This window comes from Cydia amplana, chromosome 15, assembly GCF_948474715.1.
Source record: "Cydia amplana chromosome 15, ilCydAmpl1.1, whole genome shotgun sequence".
Lineage (NCBI taxonomy): Eukaryota > Metazoa > Arthropoda > Insecta > Lepidoptera > Tortricidae > Cydia > Cydia amplana.
Genome location: NC_086083.1, coordinates 12,541,521 through 12,559,829, shown reverse-complemented (window position 1 = coordinate 12,559,829; position 18,309 = coordinate 12,541,521). Strand labels below are relative to the sequence as shown.

Here is an 18,309-nt window from a genome sequence, read left to right as displayed (position 1 = left end):
CATATGCACGTAGGTCGATGTTGCTCTGTGGTCTGTGACCGATTAATCGGTCTTTGGCGTTGAACCTACGGTGCGCATATATCGGTCATTGGCGTCCAAAAGGTTAAACGCTAAGATAAGAGAGAGGGAATAATATTTTGCTTAGGGCAAAAGCAGCTATTTGGTTTACAATGTCAAGACGAAGAAAAAGTTAGTCTTTTTTTAAAGATCTAGTATATCGGTTTCCTAAAAAACTAGAAGACGAGTCTTGAGAGTGGAAAAATCGTGAACCGATAGTAAGAGCTCCAACCCATGAATGTCTGGTAATTCGCTATATTTTTCTACAATCTGAATGAAGCTGCGAATGTCTGCACTCGTGCCGTAGCCAATTTAATAATGCCGCCTTGTAAGCCGTTTTACATCCCCCACCACCTAGAGGCTATGAAAAGATTTCCCCTTTACTGTGGTAAGGGTGTAACTTGATGGGAACTAGTTGGGGGTTAGGACCTTTTTAGCAGGAGAAGAACATATGTGAGTGTTCTTTTGTCGTGAGAGATTTATTTAGGCTTAATACTACTGTTTGGTTTGATAAAATTACTAGGTATTACCTAAAAAATGCAAGTTATTGCAACGAGCTGCCAAAGTGCATACCCATGAATTCCTTTCATAAAGTGGGTATGCATTCTTAGATTCAATTTTAATATTTTTAACTTTTATGCAAACTTTTTTTAAGATGCGTTTTAGACCGTACGTGATCTTTTTTTTTCTATCGCGCGAAAATCAAGAAATCAGGCCGCATAGCCAACATGCCAATCGCTTACGCAACGCAACTGTCACTGTAACACTAATATGTAAGAGTGATAGAGAGACACAAAGCGTTTCGTTGTCGTGGCGATAGCGATTGTCACCTTGGCTAGGCCGGCAGGTTTCGAATCGATTAAGTTACTAAAGGCCTCAAGATTGCTAATTTTGGCAACCTAAAAAACCGCTACGATTTTGCAAAAACTTTGCTGGCTGAACCTACTGCACCTTAACTAGCATAGAATGAGTTAAAAACAATGTTTTACCTATAGTATTTCATTGTATCAATAAAAAATACTAAGTCTAAAGCGCGCTCTTGTTTTATGCGATAAACGCTGCGTTTATATTATACTAGCGACCCGCCCCGGTTTCGCACGGGTTAACAAATTATACAAAAACCTTCCTCTTGAATCACTCTATCTATTTTAAAAAAACGCATCAAAATCCGTTACGTAGTTTTAAAGATCTAAGCATACAGACAGACAGACAGACAGTGGGAAGCGACTTTTTTTTATACTATGTAGTGATCGTGATAAACTGGTGGTAGCCAAGAGCCAAGACACACTGGGATGGAACTCGGTTTACATCACAAGATATTCTTTATAGCGGTTCGCGCAAACCATGCTTTTGAATCCCGTCGAAGAATAAAATATGAAATAACGCTTTAAACGTCAACAGTTCGCAGAGATCCTGTCGTAAAAGTGCCCTAAACGCCTGTTTCGCGTTCTCGCGTTCATTTGTTTATCACTTTATCCATTGCTGCTACAATCACTTGGCGAGCGTGGGTGAGGCGAGCGACGCGAACCAATGTAGGGTGAGGTCAGGAACGTCGTAAAGCACAGTTTAGAGCAATTATTTCATGAAACCAATGCTGCCAAAAATACTGGGGTGCGGGGGACGAGGTGAGCGAGTCCCGTGCCGTGGTTGGTCCGTTCAAAGACACGGACGTCACACAAAAACACTTTTGACTCGAAAATGGAGTAAAACTACCGTATATTTTTGGCTTAGGGGGTAGCGCTACTATGCTCAGTCTGGAGGATGTCTTGTCTGTGCGGTAATTTAAGACAGATACACTTTCTTCACTTTTAAGTTATTTCGCTGTGACACGATAGGCAAAGTTATGTTAACATTCAAGTTTTATACTTTTACGGTACATAATTAAATAATCGTGTTCATGGCACATATTTGGCTTATGGCATTATTTAGCTAAAGGGGCCCACAGATTACCAGTTCGCCGGACGATATCAATCTGTCAGTTGTTTGAAACTGTCACCGTTTGCGTTTAACAGGCAGGTAATTTGTGGGTCCCTTAATACTGAATAAGTAGGCGATATATAAATACGTTTTAATTGCGATTGAGCCCAACAAAAATATCTATGTTAACGTACATCACGTGTCCCAATTGTCATCTTGACATCTTTCTTCCCAGTCCGGATTCCACCAACTCCTGAAATGCGGATACGTGGACTTCGTCGTCACCATATTCTCATCATTCAGCGCCGTGCACAAGTTACACACGACCTCTTTTTGTGCTGAAAACCGATTTCTGTACTTGTAGTGGTTCCGCCATCGGAAGAACTCGTGGTACTGGCTGGTGTTGGCTATGATGTCCGCCATGACGCGGGCCAGGGATTCTGGCTCGTGGTGACGGGCGTCGATGTAGGAGCCGGGCGGGAGGAACCTGGGAAAAAGTGACACTTTACGGTAGATGTCGCTGTTTTCCTGTGACGTGCAAAAGTGATTTAAAAATGGTTGGCTCGTGTCCTCGAAACTGACTCTAAGCTAATTGCGAAGATCACTCGTTTGTCCTGCATGAGATGAGTTCTAAACACAGTCACATGCAATAATATTTTACTCTTTGAAGGCCGCAATAATATGTGACATGCTTTTATGGCTCTACAGATAAGATCTTTTTAGATATTTTTGCGGGTGACTGAACCTAAAAAACTTGCCCATTCCGTCCCCTATTTAAATTAGACTACCTACTTACTTAAAATTTATTACCTACCTATTTTGTGACTATTCCAATAAAGAGTAATTGTATCGCAGTGGTCATCCAAATAAAGAGATTAAAAATGTATTATTTTAATTTATTATTAAAGTGATAATGGAAAAAGTACCTGGAGTAGTTGGATCCTCCTAGCACAATGGGCACTGCGTCATAATTCAACGCAGTCAGCAACTTCTCTGTCACGTAGTCCTCCGCGAAGGAATTCTCAAAGGAGAGATAAAAGTAATAATCAGATGACACCATAGCCCAACACTTCTCTTTCTCATACCATAGGCAAACGAACGTACCACAACGTCCGTATATGTCTACGGCCAACCCATAAGGTTCCAACGCTTTCTGAAGTGACTTCACATATATCTCTCTCTTACTTCTAGAGATGCAGTGAGACAGAAACCAAGCTGCCGCCTTCTTCTTACTCTTCAACTTCTCTTTTAACGTGTCGTTAATTTCTTTCATAGCTTTAACCCAGTCCATGCCTATTCGAGGTCCAACGTGTACGCCATTCATATCCCATATATAAATATACGAGTATATTACATCAGAGTTCAGCTTGTAAGTGGATGTCCAGTTGAAAAAGTTGTCCCACCAAGGGTTGCAGACCGGTTGGTAAGTAGAAGACTCTACGTTGAAGAAGATGTATTTCTGATGAGCCGATCTTTGCTGGGGCAGCTCTGATGCGTTTACGTATCTCAAGTTTATTCCATTAAAAGCTATGGCGTCGAATTTTGTGAGGTCTCCCTTGAAATATCGTCTGTCAGCAGTCACATAACAATTTGTAAACTCACACTTGTTCCTAAAAAATACGATTTGTCCTGTTCCAAAATAGATGAACGGCTGATAGTTTTTTGGTGTCCAAAGCAATATGTACTTTCGGCAATTACGATCAAAATCACGAGCAGTATTTTCTATTCTAGGAGTATATTGGGTTTCAAAAGATGGATCCAGACCGGGATAATTCAAAGCTTCTTGCATTATTTGGTCATCGAGATCTGTATCGAAACGTTGAGACCACTTCATGTATAGTATGAATACGAAGAAAGCAAAACATAGCAATACACAAAATTTCTTTGAAAAACCAACTTGCGGTGAACTAAATAGAGTGTATTTCGTCATTATGCTTTGTAATAGGAAATATGCGTTTGTTAAACCCAAGATTTCATTTATTCGTTTTGCCTCCAATATGTAAACACTTTTTTATTTTTTTTATTTTTAGCACAATTTTGTCCAATCTTGTTGGAGGGTATATATAAGGAGGGGTATAATAACGCTCTGTTCAACGCCTTGGCCTGGAATGATAGAATAGAAAATCGTTGAATGTAGTTTTCTTTCCACAGGAAACTAATACTCATCGAGACAATTCCAACAAACCCAAACATTATTAGTTCTAGTGGTTTTATCACAGCATTCCCATGGGCTCTTCCCGTCTCCATCATCAGATCAGCTCCATATCATCATAATATTGCATTGTCATCCTATTTACATAGGATTACAAATTTCAGCTCAATTGAAAATCGGGGATTAGGTCAAATTTAGCTTCCAAGTTGTAACCCACACTAACAAATGAACATAGAGTTAGGCAAAGACAAGTCTGCAGCAATTTTGATAGCACACGCAGTGCAAGTGTTATCTTAAACGTCAATTTCTATGAAATTATGACGTCTAAATAACACTTGCACTGCGTGTGCTATCAAAATCGTTGCAATCTTTTCTTGGTCAAACTCTACCTACATAAATACTAACAGGGCAAGTTAAAAAAAGTTTCTATAAATGCGACTAATGCGAGTATAACGTACTCCATGATATTTTGATATTTCCACCGAATTTTTAATTACTATAAGAGTTAGGAGCATACAAACATTTGTAAGAAATCTGTTTTTCGCACCAAATTTTTACAATGAAATCAAAAAATCGAAAAAAGTCAATCATAGCTATGGTTAATATAACATCAAATTCTTTAACTATATTTTCCATAATGTCAATATCCAGAGAGGAAAATGGGGACTATGTTTATATGGAGAAACGGCTGTCCCCTTTCATCTTAACGCATTCACTGCCAGGGGGCGTGGCCTAGGAACAAACTTGTATGACGGTGGACGCACATGTGTGTCGGGGGCAGTGAATGTGTTAATAACACTGTTCTGTGCTCGGCAAGCATTGTGAATATCCAGCTCAAACGGGGGTGTCGTAAAAGTCCAATCTGTATATTGCGTGGCCCCGTCGGGCAATAAGGGGGCGCGGATGAAAAATGTATCAACGAAAAACGTGGAATTTGGCGTTATGTAGTTTTGCTCTGTGTCTGTTTCTTCTATGGTTGGTTATCAGCGCTCCCCGGCTTGACGGGTATAATTTAAAAAATTGGGCTTGACATTTAAAAGGTGCGAGGACAAGTGACACTAACAGTACCTACCTCAAATATGAAGGTAATCATATGTGCGTGATATGTAAGTAATCAACATGTAGTCTTATATTATATATTCTCTGCAATAGCTAAGAATATGGGTATAAATGTGTCCGTCAGACCTGTCTGAAAGATGTTCCTGACGAATAAATCTGTCAATCGTCGACTGTTACTTTAAAAAGCTCATATCTCGTAACTTTTGTGGTGCTTTACATTGCGTATATATTTTAATTGTACTTTTAAGCAAAATTTATCTCAATATACTTCTTATGTCGTATGCTAAACACCGTTTGAATATTCGTCCGTATTGGATTTACCAGTCGCTTTTCGGTGAAGGAAAACATCGTGAGGAAACCGGACTAATCCCAACCAGGTCTAGTTTACCCTCTGGGTTGGAAGGTCAGATGGCAGTCGCTTTCGTAAAAACTAGTGCCTACACCAATTAATGGGATTAGTTGCCAAGCGGACCCCAGGCTCCTATGAGCCGTGGCAAAATGCCGGGACAACGCGAGGAAGATGATGAATGGATTTACACACTATATGTCATTAGATTAATTATCTAATTCTAATGTAAAACGTAATTTTTCTTAAAAATAGCCGATGTGGTTCGCTCACTGCCCCATTTAATATAAATATCTGGGAGACCGAGCTTTGCTCGGAAAACATACAAAAACTCGAAAATGTGCGTTTTCCCAGACACAAAACCTAGCTAGATCGATTTTTCGCCCCCAAAAACCCCCATATAGCAAATTTCATCGAAATCGTTAGAGCCGTTCTCGAGATCCCCGAAATATATATACATATAAATAAATAAATAAATATGCAAGAATTGCTCGTTTAAAGGTATTAGATATATAAATAATCATGTTCATGGCACATATATGGCTTATGGCATTATTTAGCTAATATAACAAGTAGGCGATACATAAAAATTTTTTTAATTGCGATTGAGCCCAACAAAAATATCTATGTTAACGTACATCACGTGTCCCAATTGTCATCTTGACATCTCTCTTCCCAGTCCGGATTCCACCAACTCCTGAAATGCGGATATGTGGACTCCATCGTCACCATATTCTTATCATTCAGCGCCGTGCACAAGTTGCACACGTCCTCTTTTTGTTCTGACTCGGAGTACTTGTAGTGGTTCCGCCATCGGAAGAAGTCGTGGTACTGGCTGGTGTTGGCTATGATATCCGCCATGACGTGGGCCAGGGATTCTGGCTCGTGGTGACGGGCGTCGATGTAGGAGGCGGGCGGGAGGAACCTGGGAAAGGAAGGTAGGAAGGTAAGTGTGCCTTCCGCAAAGCCGCAGCCGACCAAGAGCAGTTAAATACCCCTACAGAGTAGGTATTTTCTATTATTTTATCAGGTAGGTTTCATTTCATGCAGCCGGCCACCGGACTATATATAAAGTGATTATAAATTAGTTGACTCGTGTCCTCGAAAACTCGTTCGACCTGAATGAGTTCTAAAAACGGTACCTAACAAAACTTCCCCATTCCGCCCTCTATTTAAATTTACTTAATGCCCTTAAAATTGATTATTTTTTGAGGATTCCAATGAAGAGTATTGCATCGTAGTGGTTATCCACATAAAGAGATTAAAAATGTATTAGTTGGACTGCCTTATTGGCTAATTTCTTGTACAAGCTGCAAGGACTGTTTTTTATTGTAATTAAAGCGATAATTGAACAAATACCTGGTGTAGTTGGATCCTCCTAGCACAATGGGCACTGCGTCATTATTCAACGCAGCCAGCAACTTCTCTGACACGTAGTCCTCCGCGAAGGAATTCTCAAAGGAAAGATAGAAGTAATAATCAGATGATATCATAGCACAACACTTATTTTGCTCATCCTCTTGGCAAACGAACGTACCACAACTTCCGTATATGTCTACGGTCAACCCATAAGGTTCCAACGCCTTCCGAAGAGACTTCACATATTTCTCTCTCTTACTTCTAGTGACGCAGTGAGATACAAACCAAGCTGCCGCCTTCTTCTTCCTCTTCAACTTCTCTTTTAACTTGTCACTAATATCTTTCATATCTTTTACCCAGTCCATGTCTATTCGAGGTCCAACGTGTACGCCATTCATATCCCTTATATAAATATACGAGTACATTACATCAGAGTTCAGCTTGTAAGTGGATGTCCAGTTGAAAAAGTTGTCCCACCAAGGGTTGCAGGCCGGTTGGTTCGCAGAAGACTCTGTGTTGAAGAAGATGTATTTCTGATGAGGCGATCTTTGCTGGGGCAGCTCTGATGCTTTTACGTATTTCAACTTTCTTCCATTAAAAGCTATGGCGTCGAATTTTGTGAGGTCTCCCTTGAAATATCGTCTGTCAGCAGTCACATAACAATTTGTAAACTCACACTTGTTCCTAATAAATACGATTTGTCCTGTTCCAAAATACATGAACGGGTGATAACTTTTTGGTGTCCAAAACAATATGTACTTTCGGCTATTACGATCAAAATCACGAGCAGTATTTTCAATTCTAGGAGTATATTTGTTTGCAAAAGATGGATCCAGACCGGGATTTTTCAAAGCTTCTTGGATTTCTAATTGTTCATCGAGTTCTGTGTTGAGACATTCAAACCAGTTCATGTTTATTATGAACACAAAGAAAGCAAAACATAGCAATACAACAAATATCTTTGAAAAACCAACTTGCGGTGAACTTAAAAGAGTGTATTTCGTCATTATGTTTTGTAATAGGAAATTTGCGTTTGTTAAACCTAAGATTTCATTCAATCGTTTTGCCTCCAATAAACATTACTTTTTTTTTTACTGTTTGTTCTGACATATTATTTTGTCCAATCTTGTTTAAAGGGCACAGAATAACAGTGCTGTTTGACGTCGTTGCCTGGAATGATAGAATAGAACATTTTCAAGACAAACCGGACAATTGTTTATACTAGGGTGCTAGGGCTGCAGATGAGGAAATTGATCGAATATAAGTAAGTCATTTGAATATCGTAAGTCAAAGAATCAAACCCAAACTTAATTTAGCAAATATCAAGGGCACATTCACACGTCAAGTTGTTTCACACGCAATGAAACTAAATCACCAAAAATTATAAAACACAATTACAAATATCAATTCAATGATGGGAACTTGTAAAGATATAATTTATTCATATCTGTGGCCGCCGTAGTCTAAAATAACAGACACTTATTTTTTTTACTTGCCCAAACTCAACTTATTGAGAGAAAGTGTCTCCAATTATATTTCCATATTTTATATTATTATTGTATTATAATGTTCAATACTTACTGATAAAAATACTTAGGTAGGTACGGATACTGGGTGGTAACTATAACTATAGGCTAGATGACAAATTTTCATTTAAGTATGGTATCAATCAATTAGGTTTGTTTTTAGGATCAAATGTCTATATGAGACCCATTGCAATACAAAAGTCAGAAATGATATTCAAAGTCCGACTTCACTCGCGAAACGCCACTAACAAATCGCTATGTGAAGGTCACTGAGAGCGCATCTTGAAGTATGAACAAATAAGAAAATTGCATTTTGTCGGTGAAATATTGCGTTTATTGCGAATCGAATGATATCCTTACTTATTTCGTTTATGAAAGTTAAAAAAAACTTTAATTTTGAATCTTTCAGGTGCTGTATTATTTCCACATATATTTTTTAATATCTACAATATTGTGATAAATTGCTCATTTGCTATCTATTTTACTAGATTTTGTTATAATATTCAACATGTGTCCTCAGTCCTCATCCATTCATCCCTATTGAGAATACAGAGACCCATTATGCATGCACGGTGTATGCTATATAGGCATAGTTAGGCATATATTTACTGGCGAGTGCGGATAAAAGTACAGTCGGAAAAGTACAACAAAAGCCACTCCGTCCAAGACGTTAACGAAAAAAGTTTGGCAATTTAATTAGAAAAGTTCAGTACGTGCACCCACACAGACGTAGCCGTGCGTGCACCGAATACCTCATATTATTATTTTATACGGTGTCTACCTGATAGCGATGAACTTGCTTGTGGCAAACGTTCTATAAAAACCTGTAATTGTGACATTAAAAAACCATCGACTGCATTGTTTTAAGCTACATTGTTTTGTTTTTTGAAGTGAAAACTTCTTTAGCGGCTCTGTGCACTTTTTGAGGTGGGGAAAAAATGTTAAACTCGCGAGAGGTGTCACATGACCGTAAGACGTAAGACGGACACGTGACCTGATCGAAAAACTGTTACTTCAATGTCATTGAGTTTTTCTTTATTGATTTAAATGCCATCTAGTGAGTTTCGCTCTAACTGGTATTAATATAACTCGAGTACTAACAATGATGTGCTCAGGGGTTTCAAGTAATGCGACTAAATAACACTAGATGGCGTTAACCTCAATTATACATAGTGCTGCAGACATTTTGCAATAGTGATTGAGTTTTCACTTCTGCCGGCACTCCCTGAGTGCAACCCGTTTTTTTAGGTATGTACAAAAAGCAACACTCTTAACTGTACATCGGTAGACCTTATTACAAAAGGCATAAGGTTCTACGGACAGTTAACAGTGTGGGCGGTGGTATGTAGATATTCGGATCAAATCTTGCAAGCTAAATAAGACCCTCTTCCCATTATTCGATTGAGCTGAAACTTCTCATACGTTTAAGTAATGGTGACAATACTGACAATGCAATATTATGGTATTGTGGTATCGAGCTGATCTGATGGTAGACACAGGAGGTGGCCATTGGAACTTTGTGATAATACAACTCAACCTAATTGTGTTTCGGCTTGTTACAATAGTCTCGATGAGTCTTACTTGCCTGTTGAAAGAAAATTTTAATGTAAGCGAAAAAAGCTTGCATTAAAAATGACATTTTTGACAAAAAAACTTATTTAACTTTAATGTGTCCTCTACACTAAGGTTATTTGGAGGAAATAGCTCCTTAGCTATAAGGCCGCCTGTACCAAAATAAATTTTCACTAGGTTTAGGTATTTTTCAATAGGTAAATGAAGTCAGGAGGAACGAAGGTACGAGTAACTGGTTAAAAAAATAGCACAAGATAACTCGTAAAAACGGAGGTTTTTATTCAGGGAGAGAGAGGTCTCACACCGGCTACTTAACAACAATAGCTTTCTGAATCCTTTCTGAATCCCAAAAACCTAAAAAAACAAGTGTTTTACTTGTAATCTACGCTTACTCTGTTTTGGCAAAGGCCCATGAGGCGGCCACTTCATCCAATAAATAAAATATAGCTGGTCAACCAAATCTTGTCAGTAAATAGGAACCAAAAAACTATACTCATCCTTTTCTTTTGGGTGCTAGTACTAGTGTAAGACAAAGATAGTATGAATCTCTTTGTCTATGTTTGAAATGGAACAGTCCTTTGACACACTATAGTTTAGACGGAATTTATCTCTGTCAACAACTTTCATGTCCGTGTTTAGGCCGCCATTTTGTAATTGGATGAGGCCGCGGGCGGCAGCAAATCTACTTACAATCTCTTTGTATTGACTATCGCGGGACACGGAGCTATGAAGCGGAAAAACGTCAGACAACAGCATAAAACGCGTAAAATACAAACGGCCTGATTCTAATCTTAATAAACGTCAAAAGTTATATCTAGATAGGATATGGATCGGATCTTACCTGAAAATAAGAAAAACAACGTTTAGGAATGATTTTTCCACGAATTTTAAAACGTATTAAAGAAAATTTCTGTAATATATTGCATGACTATTATCATGTCAATCAACAACTGTCATGGCATTGTCATGTAAATATGCAAACTTCTTAAAGAGTAACGAACGACCAATTCTGTTGCATTGGTCCACAATGAAAAAGGAGTTAGACATTCTACTTCGAAATTCATACACTCTGTGCGGAAAGAGAAGAGTCGTGGAATGTATGGGGCTCAATACATTCTAAAGTCAGACCGAGAAAAGTCTGCAGCGATTTTGATAGCTCACGCAGTGCAAGTGTTATCTTGAACGTCAAACTTCTATGAAACTATGACGTCTAAATAACACGTGCGTGTGCTATCAAAATCGTTGCAGCCTCTTGTTTAAACTCTGTATGGCCGGGATGGCGCCATAGTAATGCGGAAAGGGCATACCGCCTTCGATCCATCGTGGGTATAGTTGGTCAAACCAATTTGTCAGTAAATAGGAACAAAAAAAAGTATACTCATCCTTTTATTTTGGGTGCTAGTACTATTATACTAGTGTAAAACAAAGATATGGCATAGTAGCATAGAAGGTAGCATCCTATAGAAGTGGTCTACGCGTGCCTCCGTGAGGGACAAAACATACGCAATGCGACGCTATGATTGGTGGAATTTATTTGTTATGGTGGGCAACAAATAAATTCGACCAATCATTATACTAATTTATGGTGGGGAATAAAAAAAAAGTGAGACTATGACAAGGACCAACAATAATAGCGCTTTCGCTGCTACTCCTACTGAAAGATACATAAGACTATCCCGTTCTGTCAGTTATCCTCACCACTCATGCCCAATCCAGTTTAATACTAGATTCATGCATAGTAGGCATTCTACTTCGAAATTGATAGGTACATATAACAAAACAAAGTACTAGTACTAGTGGATTGGATATGTCAGTGTCAAACAAGTGTCAAAAGTGACGCGTTTGTTTGAAGAAACGTCACTTTTGACACTTATTTGACACTGACATATCCATTCCATATCGTTTCAATCTCTAGTATTTGACGTATCTTAAAGTTCGAATATGGCCGATAGTCTTTGACATACTATAGAAACGGATAAGTTTCGCAGCTCGGTGTGATCGCCTGTGCTCAGGGGCCCCGTAATGACATCAGCGAGCGATAGGCACTCTCCGCCCGTGCCGGGGGATTTTTATCACAAATTCGCGCGATATACACTTATCACACTGATGCGGATCCGTTCTCTGTTGAGCAGAACAGCGGCTTTTCACGTGTATATGTATAGCGATGCCCCACTCGCACACCAGGGCGGCGTGTGGATAAGCGACCAGTGTGAAGACCACTTTACGCACAGCCCGCGGGCGGGGAAGGAACTTGCAAGCGATGTAGTAAAGACCAATTTCACTGCGTTATTCCTCCTACTTAGAGTTACCAATAGTAGCGGATAAGAGTTCGCATCAAAACTAGGATAATGATTGTGAAATGTCAAATAATTTGGCAAAAAAAAAACAATGTGTGAAATAATCAGAGTGTTAGCAGATGTTTTTATTTATTTAAACTTTATTGCACAATACACTAAAATAATGTACAAATGGCGGACTTAATGGCTAATGGCATTCTCTACCAATCAACCATCAGGCCAAACAGAGACGTGTAAAATTGGTGCAAGGAGAAAAAGGAATTTACTTATTAGAACTTAGTAAACAACTAAACAATTAATAATTTTGATAAACTACATGTAGAACACAAATAAAACACTAGAATATATATAATTAATATACTACTACATATTTCATACATACTCATTATAGTCATAATAATATATATAATAATGAACGCTACTCGAACTCTTGTTTCAGCAGATACTTATGTAGCAACCGCTTGAAAGTTAACTTGCTCGGGCTTGTTTTATATTGAGAGGGAGTGAATTCCATGTTTTGAAGGTTAAGTAGAGATATAATCCTTATTTGTTAGTAAAATAGTTAGGGTGGCAGATAGTTATGGCAGATAAAAGGGGAAGCTTCGTACGCTAACTAATGCAACCCCATCATCTACTTATCAGTTTATAATAGGTAACAGCGTATTTCTGGTTTGATACAAAGCAAGTTGGCCAAGCTATAACGATTTTCCCAAAAAGTGGGAATTGTACGAATGCACCCCACACGTGGGGTGGCCTCGTACGCCATTCGTTTCGTCCCAAGATTCATTATTTCGCTCAGCTACTGTTCTGTCAAAACCGCATCGAAATTGGTCCAGCCGTTTGAGAACTACGATGCCACAGACAGACAGACAAAAAGGCAGACTGACATTGGCGTCAAATTTATAACACCCCTCTGCGTTGGGGGTCAAAAACACTTTTGAATAGCCCTTAACTCCAGTCTTCAAATCCAAAAGGAGTTCATTAAGGTATCTCCATAACAACAATCCATGCTCACCTCATTAACGTCCAAATGGAACGTCAGTGGCTGGCGGTCGAGTGAATTAGTACTGGAGCCAGTGGCTTACGGCGCGACAAGTGCCCAGTAATGGATACCTATTAACCGCAGGGGATATATCATGTTTAGGGTTGTCACTTCATTTGCTTTGAAATAAACTTTCTTCCACCCCTAGTGATCGACTGTGTCTTATTTTGAAACTACCTACTTTTACTTACAAGGAGTTTTCAGGGTTCATGATATGTATGTACTATGTAGCTATTTGATATCCATTATAAGTTTTTTACTAGACTTAGACTACTTTTTGCAACAATCATCTACTACAGTCTACACTACTCAACACCCTAACACACCAAATTGTATCATTGACTTCCACAGAACCGACTTAGTACTAGTTAACATACTAGAGAGCGGCTAACCTATGTAACGACCTAACGTAACTGGCTATGTAAATAACACCAACCAACTGAACCAACACAAACGTCAAATTCCCTTTCACACACTCCCTGCAAATTCAAGTCTGTACAGAGTTGAGATAGATTCTAACACGGCTATTTAAATAAAAACTTGTTAACACATTCACTACCAGCGACCCGCTAGGCGGGTTCTCTGTTCGTAGGCGCATTTCGCTACATAAGGGTTACCATGTTATCGGCTACGATCGTAGCGCGTAGCTCGCGCTAGCACTGAATGTGTTAAAACAGTGCGCGCAGCAGCCCTACAAAGTGAGCCCTCCATCCATTACTCGGCTTCCTCAGCGCGGCAGCACGCAACCACTCGCGGCGAGATCAAAGCCACCTGTCCTCAAACAAAACGACGAAATTACACACGTTTAGTGTGACAGTTACGACCTTTTGTAAATCGGGCGTCTGTCGGAATCGGGAGACGAACTGAAAAAGTGAGGATTTTTATAAGGATTCTTATTTATGTGACTTGCCGTTTTACATCTGGCTTATTTCAGTTTTTATGTACATTATAAATTGGACAGAAAAATCTGTCGCCTCCTGTGTGAACCAGACACTATCCGTAAGAGTATCATAAGCATGAAGTTGGTCGAAAGAGCGGCTCCGCGACGGATATTTAAATTCGAAAGATCCCTATATGCCGATAAACTGTGGCTCAACAGAAAGCTAATTACAATGCAACTGGCTGTGCTACAAACTATGGGAGGACGATTTTGCACGCACACATACTCACTTGTGAGTTTGAGCTTGTGCATGTGTGCATGCGTGCGCGCGTAAAGACGAGGAAAATCAGCGTGTTATAGAGTCAGCGACGTTAAGTCCATTGTATTTTAGGTCCACGGTTAAAAGAACAAGGGTCGTATCGCTTCGTTATCCTGTAATCCGACCAAACAATGGAACGCTCTCAGAGAGACGCCGTTTTTACTGGAGTAATCTGACATCGTTTACCGCGAGCACTTGTGACGGCCGAAGCCTCACGTATGGTCCAAGTCAAATACTTAAGGATGACTCACGCTAGACCGGGCCTTGGCCGGGCCGGAGCTGACGCTTCGTTTTCTATGGAAAGCACCACGTGATCACCGATCAGCCCTCAGAGAAAATTACATGCCGCGGACACCTCGGCCCGGGTACAGCCCGGTCTAGCGTGAGTCATCCTTACTCCGGTATGCGAGCAAGATAACGATGCACGTAGGTAGGGTTTGCAATCCGGATCCGAAATGTATGAAATTATCCGGATCTGGATCCGGACCCGCGGATATTCCCATACATTTCGGATCCGTCGTGCAAACCCTACACGTAGGTATCCAATGTGAAGACCGCCCACGCCTCACACTGGGTCGTTGCTGACATGGTCGCGGGTGGAGGCTTGTAGGGGCCCTAGCCAAGATGACAATCATAAATAAAAGTAAAAAAAAACCGGCCAAGTGCGAGTCGGTCTCGCGCACGGAGCGGAGGGTTCCGCACCATCAACAAAAAATAGCGCAAAACAAGCAAAAAAAACCGGCCAAGTGCGAATCGGACTCGCGCACGGAGGGTTCCGCACGTTGCTTAACTTCGGTCAAAAATCACGTTTGTTGTATGGGAGCCCCACTTAAATCTTTATTTTATTCTGTTTTTAGTATTTGTTGTTATAGCGGCAACAGAAATTCATCATCTGTGAAAATTTCAACTGTCTAGTTATCACGGTTCGTGAGATACAGCCTGGTGACAGACGGACGGACGGACGGAGGGACGGACGGACGGACGGACGGACGGACGGACGGACGGACGGACGGACGGACGGACGGACGGACGGACGGACAGCGGGGTCTTAGTAAGTAATAGGGTCCCGTTTTCACCCTTTGGGTACGGAACCCTAAAAACAAAGCGTAATTCTATGGAACTAGCTAAGTAAAGTGTCATTCAATAGAACTTGCTAACTATGTATTACAAAAGTTACTAGTAAATTGACATTTAGTGTCAATTTTAGTATGGCGGTTTGTTTACATTGTTAGCAAGTTCTATTGAATGACATTTTATGTAAACAAAAGTCACTAGTAAAATGACATTTAGAGACGATTTCAATATGGCGGTTTGTTTATATAGTTAGCCAAGTTAACGCAGCCAGCATCTTGGAGACCTTGCCGCAGGGGCCGTTTTTAGATTTAGGTTAGTTTTAGTTTAGTTTTATTTTAGAATAGTCTTTAGTTTGTATTTAGTTTAATTGTAATTTTAAGTTGTTTTTATTTATTGTTTTTTTTTGTCATGTTTGTCATGTTTTGTTCAATAAAGAGAAGTTAGCCAAGTTCTAGAGTCTGTTCGGAAAGAGAAGAGTCGTGGAAAGTATTGGGTCCCATACATTCCACGACTCTTCTCTTTCCGCACATACTTCTATAGAGTATGAGACTTTAGTTTCGTATGACGTTTTCTACGACGTTTTCTGTGACGTCTGTCATCTTGGCTAGACCCCTTCTTGAGTTCCAACAACGCATCGCTATCGCTTTTGGTTTGAGGGGCCAATCCGGCTCCCTCTTGGAATCGGAGAAAAACCGACATCTAAGGATTAGCGCACTTAGACATTAATTGAAGTCACGTTTAGGGTCTGTAAGGGCGGAGGGTCCAAACGTTGTGCTCACTCAAATAACTAAGAAGTTAGGTAAAGATGTAGTAATAATGAATTGTAATTGTAATCTATTAGCATACTTAATTCCTAGCATAGTTATAACATGAACATTTGACATTTTTTTTTTTTTTTTTTTTTATAAGTATATGAATTGACTCACTATAGTAGTTTATGCAACAGTGATATAATAAGGGTTCTTAAAATTCAAGGGTCGAAGTTACAAAACGAGACGTAGTCGAGTTTTGTAAAAAAAGACCCGAGAATTTTAAGAACCAATTATGAGCTGTTGCATACATTGCTTTTTCTATGACAGCTGCAGCAAAAAAAAAAAAAAAAAAAAAAAAAAAAAAAAAAAAAAAAAAAAAAGTTATTATTAAAAAAAGAGTTATTATTTAAAAAAAATTGAGTTATTATTTAAAAAAAAAGGGTTATTATTAAAAAAAAAGAGTTATTATTTAACAAAAATTGAGTTATTATTAAAAAAAAAAAGAGTTATTATTGTAAATGAAAACATACCTCTTTCAATCAAGATGATCGGAACTTGTATCTTTAAAAAAAATAAAGCAGTTGTATTATAAGATGCTGCTAGCAGTCATCTTATGAGCCTATAGACAAAGCATTCAAATGACATTGCTTTAGATATCACTGTCAGTCATTTAATTGACACATTTAAGTGCTGGAGTAGAAAAAATTATATTTGCATATGCCAATCTCATTACCCATGTAAATAATGTAAAAAAAAAATGTATATAGTTAGATAATAAGAAATTATTTCGTACGCCAAAAGGCACATCATGGCTGTTCCTTAGAATATTAAGTTATAATCTATTTATGTACCTGTGATGAACGAATAAAGAATTGAATTGAATTGAATTGAATTGAATAATTGTTTTCCATCGTATTTTCTCGGAAACGTTTCTATTTGTCTTCACTTCAGTGAAACGCAGTACTTTTTGTACCGAGACTGACTAAAATAGCGAGACACATTCGTACGTTTCCGTGAAAATACGAGGAAAAAAAATATGTGATACATGAGTTTGGATTGATACAATAATTGGGGTGATTCTTACGCATTGTTTATGTTTAGGTAAGTATACCCAAAAATTTAAGTTTTAATATTTATTAGTTATATTAGAGATAAATAATTAATAAATAGAAGATGGAGATTACTACTTATTTACCGTAAATTATGTGAAAATTGTGAACACCACATTTTTTTGGTGGGTATTTTGAGGTTAAAGTTCCACAAAAGCCTTCAATCACGGCGTTTGAACTTTAGAAATCGGTACTTGATTTGATATCGATTTGAGATTAATTGAAACAACGTGCCAAAAGTTTCTGCCACCCTAGAATACGTCTCCAAAAATAGATATATCTCTACAGTTTGTGTTTAAAAGTGTTTGCCTCAGCCACAGTCTAATAAATACAGAGCCACATCTATTTTTACTAAGCTGTTAGAAAATGGTAGATACTCTTGGCCCATAGTCTGGTCCACTACCTTTGCCAACCAAAGTTATCGCAAAGATACCGTAAAACATAAATACATTAATTAATTTTTGAATAAATTCCAACCAAAAGGGATTTGAAGAAACTCATAAAGACCAGGGATGTTACAGAGCTCCGTTTCCGTTTCCGTTAAGTCAGAACTTCCGTTTGGTATTACACATCCGTTTCTGTTCCGGTTCCGTTACTTTTGAAACGGAAGTTATATCGGATGTCAATGCTTCGCGCGGCAGCGGGACATGAGCGGTGTACATCAAAAACAAACAGGTTTATACCAGTCATTCGCTCATAGCCCCGCTTGCCACGTTCTGCAATAAGTAGATTTTCTGGTTTATCCGTGTTTTCGAATTTAAAGTACCTATTCGTATGTGTTGTGTTGTGTAATGTATACCTACTGATAGAACTGACTCAGGCTCCGGTTCTGGTTCCGGTTCCGTTTT

General features: G+C 39.0%; 2 protein-coding genes across 2 annotated transcripts; both read right to left on the bottom strand.

Annotated features, from left to right (window-relative positions):
* Nucleotides 1-2,169: 2,169 nt before the first annotated feature.
* LOC134654819 (alpha-(1,3)-fucosyltransferase C-like) lies at nucleotides 2,170-3,265 on the bottom strand. The gene is made up of 2 exons (XM_063510290.1): nucleotides 2,901-3,265; nucleotides 2,170-2,461 (listed from the first exon to the last, which is right to left on the bottom strand). The coding sequence occupies exons 1-2, from the start codon at nucleotides 3,263-3,265 to the stop codon at nucleotides 2,170-2,172; spliced, it is 657 nt and encodes a 218-aa protein (XP_063366360.1).
* Nucleotides 3,266-6,170: 2,905 nt separating this feature from the next.
* LOC134654818 (alpha-(1,3)-fucosyltransferase C-like) lies at nucleotides 6,171-7,711 on the bottom strand. Its single transcript, XM_063510289.1, has 2 exons — nucleotides 6,891-7,711; nucleotides 6,171-6,456 (listed from the first exon to the last, which is right to left on the bottom strand). Exons 1-2 carry the CDS (start codon nucleotides 7,607-7,609, stop codon nucleotides 6,171-6,173), a joined length of 1,005 nt encoding a protein of 334 aa, XP_063366359.1. The 5' UTR covers nucleotides 7,610-7,711.
* Nucleotides 7,712-18,309: the final 10,598 nt, after the last annotated feature.

Coding starts and splice junctions, on each gene's coding strand:
- LOC134654819 (XM_063510290.1), bottom strand. CDS start 3,265: ATGGACTGGGTTAAAGCTATGAAAGAAATTAACGACACGTTAAAAGAG. Junction 2,462..2,900: donor GGAGGATCCAACTACTCCAG/GTACTTTTTCCA, acceptor ACTTTTTCCCAG/GTTCCTCCCGCCCGGCTCCT.
- LOC134654818 (XM_063510289.1), bottom strand. CDS start 7,609: ATGTATTTTGGAACAGGACAAATCGTATTTATTAGGAACAAGTGTGAG. Junction 6,457..6,890: donor GGAGGATCCAACTACACCAG/GTATTTGTTCAA, acceptor TTCCTTTCCCAG/GTTCCTCCCGCCCGCCTCCT.